The sequence below is a fragment of the Macaca thibetana genome, chromosome 5 (assembly GCF_024542745.1).
Source record: "Macaca thibetana thibetana isolate TM-01 chromosome 5, ASM2454274v1, whole genome shotgun sequence".
In the NCBI taxonomy this organism is placed as follows: domain Eukaryota; kingdom Metazoa; phylum Chordata; class Mammalia; order Primates; family Cercopithecidae; genus Macaca; species Macaca thibetana.
This window is the reverse complement of record NC_065582.1, coordinates 125732283-125746731: the sequence shown is the minus strand read 5'-3', so window position 1 is coordinate 125746731 and position 14449 is coordinate 125732283. Positions and strand designations below refer to the sequence as shown.

At 35.0% G+C, this 14449-nt stretch overlaps 1 protein-coding gene across 1 annotated transcript in view; it reads left to right on the top strand.

The window, feature by feature from the left end:
* The first annotated feature begins 8691 nt into the window (after nt 1-8691).
* Nucleotides 8692-14449, top strand: part of RASSF6 (Ras association domain family member 6) — a 49910-nt gene continuing 44152 nt past the window's right edge. Inside the window, exon 1 of the mRNA XM_050790308.1 lies at nt 8692-8883. Within this exon, the coding sequence (XP_050646265.1) occupies nt 8822-8883 (62 nt within the window). The 5' untranslated portion in view covers nt 8692-8821. The remainder of the gene's footprint in view (nt 8884-14449) is intronic.

The window sequence follows — 14449 nt, the reverse complement described above, 5'->3', positions numbered from 1 at the left end:
TTTGGTGGGAATGTAAATTAGTTCAACCATTGTGGAAGACAGTGTGGCAATTCCTCAAGGATCTAGAACCAGAAATACCACTTGACCAAGCAGTCCCATTACTGGGTATATACCCAAAGGAATATAAATCATTCTACTATAAAGACACATGCACATGTATGTTTACTGCAGCACTATTTACAATAGCAAAGAAATGGAATCAACCCAAATGCCCATCAATGATATACTGGGTAAAGAAAATGTGGCACATATATACCACGGAATACTATGTAGCCATAAAAAGGAATGAGATCATGTCCTTTACAAGGACATGGATGAAACTGGAAGCCATCATCCTCAGCAAACTAACACAGGAACAGAAAACCAAATACCACATGTTCTCACTCATAAGTGGGAGGTGAACATTGAGAACACTTGGACACACAGAGGGGAACATCACACACTGGGGCCCGTTGTGGGGTGGGGGCTGAGGGGAGGGAACTTAGAGGACAGGTGAATAGGCGCAGCAAACCACCATGACACACGTATACCCATGTAACAAACCTGCACATTCTGCACATGTATCCCAGTTTTTTTTTTTTAGAAGAAGTAACAAAAAGAAGAAGAAAAACCATAGGAAAAAGCAAAAAAAACAAAATTGATTCTTTGAAAAAGTTAACAAAATTGACAAACCTCTAGCTAGATTGAAAGAAAAAGAGGGAGAGAGAAGACTCAAATAGATAAAATCATAAATGTAAGTGAAAGCATTATTAAACATGCCTCAGAAATAAAAAAGAATCATAAGTGACTATTATGAAAAATTATATGGCAACAAATTGGATTACCTAGAGGAAATAAATAAATACCTAGACAAATATAGCCTACCAAGATTGAATGAGGAAAAAATAGGAGGCTTGGACAGACAAAGAACAAATAAAGAGATCGAAGAAGTAATTAAAAACTTTCCAACAAAGAAAAGCCCAGGGTCAGATGACTTAATGGATCAATTCTACCAAAAATTTAAAGAATTATTAGTGATACTTCTTAAATTCTTCCAAAAAATAAAGGTAGAGAGGATACTTCCAAACACACATTTTAAAAGGCCAGCATCATTATGATACCTAAACCAGATAAAAACACCATAAGAAATGAAACCTATAAGCCAGTATCTCTGATGAACATTGATACAAAAATCCTCAATAAAATATTGGCAAATCAAATTTAACAACACATCAAAAAGATTATACAACATGATCAAGTGGGATTGATCTCTGGCATGAAGGTTGGTTTAACATAAACAAATTAATCACTGTGATAGGTCACATTAATGGACTGAAAGATTGAAACCACAATATCATGGCAAGTGATGCAGGAAAAGCATTTGACAAAGTTATGCATCATTTCTTGATTTAAAAAAAAAACTCTTAATGGTTTAGATAGGGAAAGAAAATTTCTCAACATAATAAATGCCATTAACATCATAATTAATGGGAAACAATTGAAAGCTTTTTCACTATGATCTAGTACAAGATAGGGATGTCCACTCTCACAACTTCTATTCCTAAGTGTAGAAAACCCCAAAGAGTCTCCAAAAATCTAATAAATGAATAAATGAATTCAGTAAAGTTGCAAGATACAAAATCAACATACAAAAATCAAGTAGCATTTCTATAAATAAATAATGACCAGCTGAAAAAGGAATTTTTAAAAATACGGTAAGCAATAGCATCAAAAATAAAATACGTAGGAATAAATTTAACCAAGGAAGTGAAAGATTTGTACACTGAAAACCATCAATAAAATATTGATGAAAGAAATTGAAAAACACACAAATAAATGGAAGGATATGTCATGTTCATGGATGAAAAGAATTAACATTATTTATGTCTGTACTACCCAATGCGACATAAAGATTTAACACATTCCCTATCAAAATTCCAATGGTCTTCTTCACAGAAATAGAAAAAAAATTCTAAAATTTGTATGGAACCTCAAAGAATCCTGAATAGCCAAATCAATACTGAGACAAAAAAAAAACTGGAAGCTACATATTTCCTGATTTAAATTTATATTACAGTTATAATATTCAAAACAGTATGGCACTAGCATGGAAACAGAAACACATAGATCAGCATACGGAACCCAGAAATAAATCCAAATATATAAAGTCAACTAATTTTTGATAAGGGCACCAAGAGGACACAATAGGGAAATAGTCTCTTCAATTAATGGTGCTGGGAAAACTGGGTTTCCACATGAAAAAGAAAAAAAAAATGAAATTGGGTCCTTATCTTACACCATACACAAAAATCAACTCAAAATGGGTAAAACAGCTAAATCTAAGCCTGAAACCATAACACTTTTAGAAGAAAACATAGTAGAGGAAAACTCCTTGTCATTGGTCTTGGCAATGAGTTTTTGTGCGTCACACCAAAATCCCAGGCTATAAAAGCAAAAATAAATAAATGGAATTGTATTAAACAAATTGAAGGAAACAAATCAACAAACTGAAAAGGAAACCTATGGATTGAGAAAAAATATTTGTAAACTATGTGTTTGCTAATGGATTAATATTATAAAGAACTCTTAGAATTAATAGCTGAAAAGCAACCCAATTAAAAAATGCGTCAGAGACCTGAATAGACATTTCTCCAAATAAGACATGAAAATGGCCAACATGTATACGAAAAGTTGCTCACTGTCACTAATCATCAGGGAAATGCAAATTAAAACCATTATGAGATATTACCTCACACTTATAAGGATGGCTATTACCAAAAAGACAAGAGATGTCAAATGTTGGTAAAGGTGTCAAGAAAAGGAAAGCCCAGTACACTGTTGATAGGAGTACAGATTGGTACTGCCATTATGAAAAGCAGAATGGAGATTCTTAAAGAAATTAAAAATAGAATTACCATGTGACCCAGCAATTCCCCTCCTGGGTATATAACCAAATAAGATGAAATCACCACTCCATAAAGATATCTGTAGCCCCATGTTCAATGCAGAATTACTCATTATAGCCAAGATACGGAAACAATCTAATTCCTAATTGTTCATTAATGCATGAGTGGATAGAGAAAATGTTACATGTATACGTGAGTGTGTGTGTGTGAATATTATTCAGCCTTAAAAAGGATATCCTGACACTTTTATCAGCATGGATGTACCTAGAGGACCTTATGCTAAGTGAAATAAGCCAGACACAGATGAAAAAATATTGCATAATCTCACTATCTCACTTATATATAGAATCTAAAAAGGAAAAAAAGGTCAAAACACAAAGAGAATAAAACAGTAGTTGCCAGGGACAGGAGGGGCAGGGCAGAGGGAATGGGAAGATGTAGGTCAAATAATACAAAGCAGTAGATATGTAAGATGAACGAGTCTAGAGATCTAATGTACAACTTGAGGATCATAGTTAATAGAATTGTATTATATTTGGAATTTTTGTTAAATAAGTATATTTTAGCTGTTCTTGTCACCAAAAATTCCCTGTGTAGGTTTGTTAACCATAGTAACTATTTTACTATCTGTATGTATCCCATAACATCATGTTGTAAACCTCAAATACACACAATAAAATGTAATTTTTGAAAAAAAAATCAAACATGCAATAAGAAAATCAACAAAGTTTAAAAAGTCAGAATTGATTAAGTGCCATATTTTGAAAAACGGCAATCACTGTTACATTTAATTGGATTTCTTTATGTTTTATATACAATAACCAATTTTAAAAGGCAGTAACTTTGGGGGTGGGAAAATGATTACTGCCCATTTCATTTTTTTGAAAATGGTTCTTCACATTTAAAAAAATAATAATTTCACTTTGTACCTATTAAAGTCTATCAAAACAACATTACAATCTGGGTTTCTTTCTGTCACTGAATTTTGGAAGTATGTATGCTTTTAAATTTCTTGTCTTGAGGTTGAGTATTGTCAGCTCCTTGAGAAAGGAGATTTTTGTCTTATTTGTCTTTGTATTACCATCTCTGCATCTGCTTGGAAAAGATTAATTTTCCAAGGAATTACTAAACTAGATTATTTCCACTCTCCATTACGTTATTGCAAAATAGTCTATATTGAAGATAAGAAACTGTCTCTTAGAGTTTCTCAGATAAGAAACTTTCTTAGAGAAGAAAAAGCTTTTGAAATAAAAATTAATTTCATTAATTAATGAAAATCATTTTCATTGTTGAAGTTGTAAAAATGGCTGTGTTGCACTTACCCCCTTCATCATGACAAATCATGGCTTTACTCAAAAGTCACTGTTGAACCTTATGATATATCACTTTGGAAAGGTGAGGCTTTTAAAAAATTCATCAACTATCTAAAAGTTTTAAAATGATTTGTACATCAATAACAGCATTGTTTTAATTAAAGTTCTGTGTACATTTTTAAAGGAAATTTGTTCTCTCTTACTTTTCTCAACAAAGTTTTTTTTTTTAATTAAACTTCTTGTCTGTTTTCACAGAAAAGCAGTACATGTTCCTCAGTTGAAACAGGAAGTGATGGTTTATTCTTCAAGTTCAAGATAAATGTTGGAATTTTCCAAAAATCTTAAGCTGTTATGGTTGCTGTAATTTACTAAAATCTTTATGGCAAAATTTCTAGTTGTAAAATATATTTATTTTAAGTTTTACATATTGGAAATGTAATTAACACATTGCTTCCTTGTGAAGGCCTGGCTTCCTCTTTAAGGCAATTTTCCAGCTTGGTTTTTACTGGCAGTCTCCTCATTGTTTGGGGCTACACTGCTTCTGCTTCCTTTTTTCCTTTCCTAGCACACATTCTTTAAGTACAGCCTCAGATATGAAATGGAGTGTAAGGCAAAAAATATGTATGCCCTCAGTATTTGATTAAAGTGTCATTTCAAATCAAGAAACAGTGTGATCTATATTTATTTACTCAATGCTTATTTAATGTTACTATTTTTTCATGATCCAGTGTTTCTTGACCCTCAGGGGACCACACATTGTTCTAGACACTGAGCATAGAGGAGTGAACCTACAAGTCAAGGTTCCTGATCTCTTAGAGTTTATATTTTAATGACAGGAGACATAAAATAAAGAGGTAACCCCAAACAGTAAAACACAATTAGCTAATGATAATTGCCACAAATACAATAAAACAGGATGCTATAATAGAGAAAGACTGAAAGCCTTCTTCGAATAGAGTGGTCATAGGAAGCCTTTCTAAGGAGATAATGTTTGAGGAAAAAGTAATGAAAAGAAACTACCTATGACCAGGACAGAGCTTTCTTAACTGAATCAATACCAAATACAAAGGCAGAGAGACAGGAAGAAGTTTAGTCTGTTCCAGAAATAAAAATTAACCAGGGCAACAAGTTTAAAGTTAGTACCAAGGAAGCAGAAAATCAAAAAGGTCAAAGAAGCAGGGATGAGCCAGTCATGTGGGGCATTGTAGGGCATGGTAAGCAGTTCAGATTTAGATTTTATTCCAGATGTACAGTGCAACCACTAGAAAGCCTTTAAATCAAGAAAAGCAGAAGCGATATTATAGTCTGGATATTACTTATAAAAGATTACGCTAGCTACAGGTGGAGAATGGACTGTGGTAGGATAAGAGTGGAGGCATAAAGCCCAGTTCGGAGGTCATTTGTGGTATCCAAGCAAGAGATGATGCTGGCCTGATATAAGGTGGTAGCAGTGGAGATACAACATCAGGACTTGCTCATTTACTAGACATGGAAAGAGGGAAAGAAAGAAATCAAGACTGCTAGTTAAACATTTAATCTGAGCAACCATGGGTCTGCCAGTCACTGTGCTAAGCTTAGTGGTTAAAATAGAGGATAAGACAGACATGGTTCTTGCCTTCATAAATTTTATAATCTACAGTTATTTAATAAACGTGACTTGGTTAACAAACTAATAACTTAGAAAAATTAAGTTAGATCTAAATTTCATGGTGTTTAACATAATAAAGTCTAGGTGGGCTGAAATATTCAATTTCATAAATAATATCTAAATCTTAGAAAAACTAGAAGAAACAATATATGTACATTTTTATATACTCTAAGGATGGGAAAGCTTTTATAAAGCTATAATGTAACTGATAAAGAAAAATAATAGATTCAACCATCTAAATTTTTAAACTTTTGTATGTCAAAAATACCATAGACAAGACTAAAAGGTAAACAAATCACCTTGAAAATATAGTCATGGCATATATGATGAAGAGTTTATATGTTTAATATATAAAGAGAACTTATAAGTCAATAAGAAAAAAGATGAGCAAAGAATGCAATAAACAATAAAGCAAAAGTGCAAAGTCCGAAGAGCCCAAACTTGCAGGTATGATAATATATATATTTAAAATAAGACAGGGATTTTTTTATGTTTCAAATTAATGAATGTTTAAAAGAAGTATAATAACCCATGTTAGCTGCCCTGGGAGTATAAAACTGACAAAGATTATTTTAAGGAGGGAAATTCTTCAAAATGCACATTGCCTTCCATCTGGCAACTTCAATTTTTGAAATGTATCTAAAAGGTATAGTCATGCTTGCGTGGAGTCATGTGTAATCATTCACTGCAGTGTTGTTTATAGCAATATAAGTTTATTATAATGATTAAATAAGTAATGGTACTTTCATTTGGTGCAATACAGAGCAGCCAGTTAAAATGCGATGAAAGCAGGCTAAAAACCAACAACCAAATGTAATAGCATTGTGATAAAGACATTCAACAAATTGTTTATAATGATTATACTTGAGAAATGGAATTATAGGTGATTTTTGTCCTCTACATTTCTGTGTTTTTCAGATTTTCCACATTGCACTTGTGCAGTTATATACTTTTTATATTACCAAATAAAAATTACATATTTACAAACAAATAAAACACTAAAAAGCAAAAGAAGTCACTAAGCCTCTAAGTAAAGGAAACCTGTTGGAAAGCAGTAATCAGAATAAAAGTTTCAGAAAGAAAACCAGTTGAAAAGCAGTCATCAGAATAAAAGTTTCCACTGCATCTGCCATTTAACAGTTTCTAAGCCTTTTTGGTGTCCTTTTGAAATTGGAGGTATTGGTGAAAGACAAAGCCTCCAAATCCAATGCTTGCAGGTAAAAGATGCAAAAGAATGTTGCCATGATACTGACAATAAGCAAATGACCCACTTCAAGCGCAGACTATGGAGGTGGAGCATGGATTTGAGCAAGTTATCTTGGAACCTAGAGCTGTAAGCACTCCAGGTCCTGCTAGTCATCATTCAAAGGTCAGTCCATACCAGCAGGCACATACCAGAGAGTTATGGAGCCAACATGACGATCAAATTAATATCTACAAATAATACTAAGTCACACCTGTCCTTACGTAAGACTGTAAAATCTTTGATTGTGATCCAATAAAACCATTTGCTCAAAGAATGATAAATCTGATAGTTCCTGGTCTCCACACACCACAGGTTGAATAGATAAACTGCCTGATTTTTTTCTTTTTCTTTTCTTTTCTTTTTTTTTTTTTTTTTTTTTTTTTTTTTTTGAGTCGGGGTCTTGCTTTGTCATCCAGGCTGTAGTGCAATGGTGCAATCTTGGCTCTCTGCAGCCTCAACTTCCCAGGCTCAAGGGATCCTCCCAGCTCAGTCTCCTGAGCAGCTGGAACTATAGGCATGCCCCATAATGCTGGGCTAATTTTTTTTTTTTTTTACTTTTTGTAGAGACAGGGTTTTGCCATGTTGTCCAGGCTGGTCTTGAATTCCTGGGCTCAAGTGATCCATCAGCCTTGGTCTCCCAAAGTGCTAGGATTAGAGGCGTGAGTCACTGCACCTGGCCTCACCTTTTGAACATTTAGGATCCTACTTAAAGTGCTATGACAAACATGCAACCTGAACATCTAGAGTCATTCTCTTTGTCTGACATTTGAACACAAACGATACCAGAAATTAACTCTGCCTGCTGAACTGTTTGTAGGAATCAGATTGAATTTCTTTTGTGGGCTCTCAGGTTTACACTTGTAAAATAACCTATTATGTTTAAACTATTATGAATAGTTGCTTTACATAGGAAACCAGTAAAATAACAATGATCCTTAAAAACGTGTGTGTGTGTGTGTGTGTGTGTGTATAAATGTACTTCATATTTCCACAGCATCTGTTATTTAACAGTTTCTATGACTTTTTGGTGTCCTTTTGAAATTGGAGGTACTGGCAAAAAACAAAGCCCCCAAATCCAATTCAATAGATAATGACAAAATTATCATTTATTTCCTCTGTTTTGTTTCATTATGTTCATTTTCAAACTTTGATGTCTACCAGTTCCTTCTGTGGAGCTTATAAAAAAGCGTATCCATGGCCTACTAAACCAGAGTCTCACAGCTGATGGTACCTGGGTTTAGCAGAATACATACGTGGTCCTTTTGCACCCTGAAGCGTGAAACGCTGCTCTCGGTGAAAAAAAGTGCTAGCAGGAAAATGTGTTAGAACAAGGAGAGAAAATTAGCAAATCTCAAATTGGAAAAGAAAAATCTTAAAAAGAAAGACATGATAATGGCGCTCAGTCTTGGTTGGTGTCGTTTCTCACAGACCAATTACCTACATTCTGAGTGGACTGGAGAATAGAGATTAGCATCAGTCAGATCCCGTGGTTAAAGCGTTAACTAGAATGTCCATTCATTTCTCAAGAAGTGTGGCAGAGAGCAAAGGAGTGTACCTATCAGCTGTTCCTAAGAAAGAAAGTAAACACTCCCAACATGCACTGAGGCACAGGGAGTGGCTCAGGTTTCTTACACTTCTCTGCTGTGGCGAAACGAAGAAATACTTAACAGCTCCTTGGGCTCTAGGATCGCTGATTGCGTGGGGGGCACTGCACGCTCCCGGCCGAGCTATGCTCTGGGAGGAGACACGCGCCGCCCCTGAGCCCGGGCGGGCCTCGGACCTCCCCTACAGGTGAGTGACTCGCGAAGTCCCAGCCCGGCAGAGACAGGGCACTGGTTTCCCTCTACCAGAGTTCCTGACCCAGCCAAGAACAAACCGCGGAGCAAGTTCAGCCCAACAACGAGGGTGAAAAGGCTCCTCCTGCTCACAGTGTGAATAACAGGTGAAAATGGGAGTAGGGGAAAGAACTTTCTAATCCACTCCCTGGCGTCAGGTTGAGGACAAGTTATTAGAAAGCAGAATCCATAGGCTGCAAAATTGAGTGTGTGTGTGTCCCAGCAGCCTGAATCGCGCACATCACTTTTCCTTTTGATTTTCTCAGAATATGCTTTTGTAACCAAGGTAAGCTTGCAGGGTGGGAGGGAGAGAGGGAAAGGAAGGGAGAGAAAGGGTGCAGAGAAGGGCTTGGAGGTAAATGTGACCACAGGACCCCTCCTCCCTTTAGTTCAATGAGCCATTTACCTGTAATTGTGCCTAGCAAAAATCGTGCCTTACAAAGATGCTAGACTTCTGGATGGCATCCTCCTTCCTCTGAGTATCTTTATGGTTAGAATATTGTATTGAATCATCACACTGGAAAGATCTTAACTGAGGGTTCAGCTAAACTTTTATTTGTTTCTGCAAAGTGACAGAAAGCATGCCCCCCCCCCACAAAAAAATGAATTTTTAATATAAGCTTTCACCAAACAATGAAAGAATAAATAATTAAATGGGAGTCCATGAGTTAAGGATATGAATTCTGAAGCAGGAGAGTGGTAGGTTCAAAGCTTGGCTTTGCCACTTATTAGTTTGCCCCTTCGAAAGTTTCTTAACCTAAGCCCCAAAAGTCTGTGTATAAAACAAGCATGATCAAAGGATCTGCCCCATAGGGTTTTCTTTGATGGGAACTGAACAGTCAGCAAGTGTTCTGTAAGTGGTACCTCCTGTTAGCATTAAGAATAAGCTGCTCTGCCAAAGGGACCATTGTTAGGGAGGGCAAGCTGAACTAGAGAGACCAGTCAGTGTGTATTAGGATGCTGGAATTGAACTGGTTCCCAGAGAGTGGATCCAAGACAGGCAAGCAGGTGACAGGTGTGCTAGGATCATATCTCTGGGTAGGAACGAAATGACCTGGCTTCTTTCCATTTTTCAGATAGGGTATGTGGTGACAAATTCAGATATATTTGCTACTCAATCACTTTTCTTTTGAAAAATTCACATTTATATTAATCTGTGATTCCTAAAAATAAAACAGAATTTTAGAGTAAGAGAGTTACACACAATCTCATATTGTAGAATTCATGCCATTTGGGTTTTATAAAGGAGACTGCTTTTGAATAACTTTCATCAATTTAGATCATATAATCCATGTCTTTATATTTCAGCACATATTGAATTGTTTGTATTGAAGTGATGTTTTTAATTTGTGTTGATGGACAAGGGACATGAAGGAATAATACTTGTATTTGTCAGTCTCTACCTCTTAAGCTTAAATTACAGGAAAGTAGCTTTATTTTATGAAGTTTTACTTAAACAGCTCTTTTGTCAATGTTGTTAGTTATTAATGTTGCTAACTTTCTTGAGGGGACCAACTTAGTATCTATGACTAGTAATTTCCATTGATGTCATTTTTATCTTGTTATTTTATTAAATAAAACAATCAAAGAGTTTGCAGTATACCCTAACTTAATATCATCAGTGTTTTAATGGATTCTTTTTTCAAATTACAGAGTTGAAATTCTTCAGTGTATTTATAATTAGATATTGACTGGAGAATTGTGGATAGAATTCTAAAGCCAACCTAACTGAAGTTTACATGTTATTGCCCTCTGGGGTCTGATTGTGTTTAGTATGGTTTAGCTAAAAACTTATAAAGGAATCAAATTGAAGTAGAATAAGTTAGGGCTCCAATATTCACTAAACACTTTCCAAAGAGGAAATATACTTGTATGCTGAATTTACATATTGTTATACATCCTTAAACCATGTTATTTGCGTTTATATTTATTAATAGGCACATGTCTAAATAAAGAATAGTAGCCCCAATTGAGATAAATTTATTTAACTATATTTGAAATTCATTTGAGATCAATCTATTTAACCATAAATGGATGTAAGTCTTCCTGGTTAAAATCTGTTTAGATAGATAGATCAATAGATAGATAGATATAAACTTTATATCGATACATTAGAATATTGTGTCGAGTTTACATTTATTCTACTATTTCTCAGGTGTATAACATTTTATTATAAACTATTAAATGTTTTGTTCAATCAGAGAGAGAGAGAGAGAGAAAGAGAGAAAAGAGTGACAGAGAGAGACCCAGCAATGATTAAGAAAAAATTAACCTTTTCAGTTATATTCAAAATAGTGTAATATGTATGTAACAGTCTTTTAAGCATGTAATTAAAAGTTCCACACCTGATTCTTGTTTTAATTTCCTAAAAAAGAAGCATCTTATACTTTTAACTGAAATAGAAACCCAATGCCAACAGTCCATTTGCTTATATAGATTCATTGATTGCAACGTGGGTGGAGAATTCACGGTTACTAGAGATACATGGACTTCATATAAAAGCTTAGATTATTAAAATATTCAAGTATAGGCCATTTGAAAATACAACCTCTGAGAAAGGAATTCTGAATATTTTCCCTTTACACTAAAGTTAGAGAGTTGTTCTGTTGCAAAAATTAATTTGTCTTTAAAATTATCAGTTATAGTGTTTTCATCGCTTTCATAACATAATCTCAACAACCAAACTTAACTAATACCACTGCTTTTAGGAGTTGAACATGAAGTGTCTCCTATTTAAGTAATAAGGGTGTTATCTTAAAGGAAAACTTCATCATCACCCAGAGCCTAGGAAAGGAGCTTAAGAGGAGAGAGTGTCGATTCTTTTGCAGCCAGTAGACAAACAAGAAAAATGAGTCGTGATCTTTGTAAAGTAAACCTAAGAATTTCTACTGGGAAGCTCAGGCGAAGCAGAAAATCCTTGAGCTCCATCACACCAGTAAGTCCAGAAGATGCTGTTGGCAGACTGAGCAGCTCCTCCCAGACCCACTGGTGGCAAGATGCCTTAAGTACATTAATACAAATTTGCTTCTCTGACTGTTCCTGCTTTCTTTATCTCCCTGAGGGCACCTTGAGTGGAATAAAATTCATGGCATTGGTACCATGTAAATATGCAATAGAATAGTAAAGGTTTGGCATTTCCAATTAGATTCCACTTGAACTGAGGGTAGTGGCATTCTCACATAGAAGTGTGTTTGATTCATATTCTGCTTAGTCCTCTCTTAGATTCAATGATTATAATACATTATTTCTATCTCAAAACCAACAACTGCTGACTGCAACAATATAACTTAATTAAGTGATAGTTTGTATATGCCAACTCTTGACTTTTACTGTCTCTGCAAATAAAGCACATTTTAAGAAAAAATATGGAGCCAAATGCTTCCCAGAAACCACCACACTGTTAACTCTTTTCCTTTTTTTTATAGATCTAGATACTGGATGGAATTATAGTTGTTTTGTCTCATTTTCTTGAAGTGATGTAATTGCATATTACTCTGCTCTTCTCTACTCCAAGTTTCCAGGTCATAACTTTGGGAAAACAGCTTCACGATTGCTTCTTCAAGCTGAAACAATATTTTATTAAAAAGACTGTCCATGTGTACAGTCCTTAATATAGTCTTATCTCATAATGGAAATACACACTTGCTACTCTAGTGTGATACTTTCTGTTCTTTTTTTAAGTAGCTTTTACTGGGGATGCAGGTGAGAGAGATGTAACGTATATTCCTTGTATATGATTTAGAAAGTACATACAAAATTTAAAAAAGAGATAATTATCACACATAATGTCTTAGCTCTTAATTTTACCGTTAATACTATAACGTACCTCTCTGTATGTTGGATGTATTCAATACTTTGTGTATGTTTTATCTATATGCCTGCATATATTCACTCACTTTAGTAAGAAGACACAAAAATGAAATAGCAATAATTCTGTTGTAAAGGACCTACTAGTCAAATTAAGTAAAATAAAATATGGTTAGAGAGAGAAAGCAATAAGTAATTAGAAAGCTACAGAAAATTTCCTGTGAAATTTCAGAAGCAAGAGAAATTGTCTTTGGCTGGGAAATACAGGGAAGTTAGCACCTGTGTATATCTACATATAGATGTGTGTGTATATACGTATATATGTAGATATATATGTAGATATATACATACATATATGTATATAAGTTCTTTGTAAACTCATGAATATTTTGACACTTTGTGCACCTTGTGGCCTCAAAAATAACAGGCTATAGATATAGATACAGGCTATACTTTCTGTGCCTAGCATGGTAGCAGGTGCAGAGAAGGAACTCACGAAACACTTGTTGAATTTACAAATGAGTGAACCAAATTTTCCACTTTTAGACATGTAACCATTTAATTAACTCATGCTTGGATAACAGGAAGTTACTTTAAATGACTGACCCATTTGATTTAACTTGTGCTAGAGTTCACTTCCTGTCCTCTGGCCTCATTCTGGTCACAAGGCAACTGGTAAGTCCAGGCAAGCCCACCTCTAGGCAGGAATGCAGAGCCAGGGGAGGTGAACCACGTTCCAGCGTTGCTGGAAGGCTGATGCTGCCCAACACTGCCTTCTCAGGCTCCAGATCTCTTTGGCCTGCTCAGACCAATTCTGCCTCTCCTAGGACTTCTAGTGCTGTTCATTTCTCCAGGACTTAATTGCTGACCTGTCTAATTCCCTGTCTCTCCAGCTTCATTTTTTCTGGACACAATGAAAAAGTAAATAACCAAACTCATTAAATAATGATCTTGTTGTACACACAATCTAAGTCAATAATCTCTGGCTCCAGGGCCTACATAGATTTGTAGCAACCATCTTCCTCCTCAAGTTTTAGTTTCTTATGTTTTACCAAAATAGCTGAATATCCCAAGTAAGACCTCCAGGCTTTTAGACCTGTAATTTTTTCTTTCTTCATAAATTCTCTTCCTCTTTGCTATTCATGACTTCTCTGTTATTCTCCTGTTAAGTCTTTGAGAAAACTTGCTCAGATGCTTATATCTACCAAGTCTTTATAATTTAGAAGATTTTCACAAGGGCCGTAGCAGGTTTTAATTTGCTATGCATCATGGTGAATGGGAATGGGAAGATGAGCATGAAAAACTATTTGAATTCATAGATCTATGCCTTGCTTCATTGTTTTTGTTTGTTTGTTTTGTTCTTTATTTTTTCTTTTCTTCTTTTTTTTTTTTTTTTTTTTTTGAGACAGAGTCTCACTCTATTGCCCAGGCTGGAGTGCAGTGATGCAATCTTGGCTCACTGCAACCTCCATCTCCCAGGTTTAAGCAGTTCTCGGGCCTCAGCCTCCCATGTAGCTGGGATTACAAGTGTGTGCCACCACACCTGGCTAACTTTTGTATTTCACTTCACTGTTAATACTAACAATAAGACTTTTACCAAATCATGTTCTTACCTTTCAGATATTTAAACCATTTGAATATTCTATTTACCCAATTTTTAGATCAGACAAGAACAATATTATTTCCTACTCAAATATTATATGCTGCCTATGAAT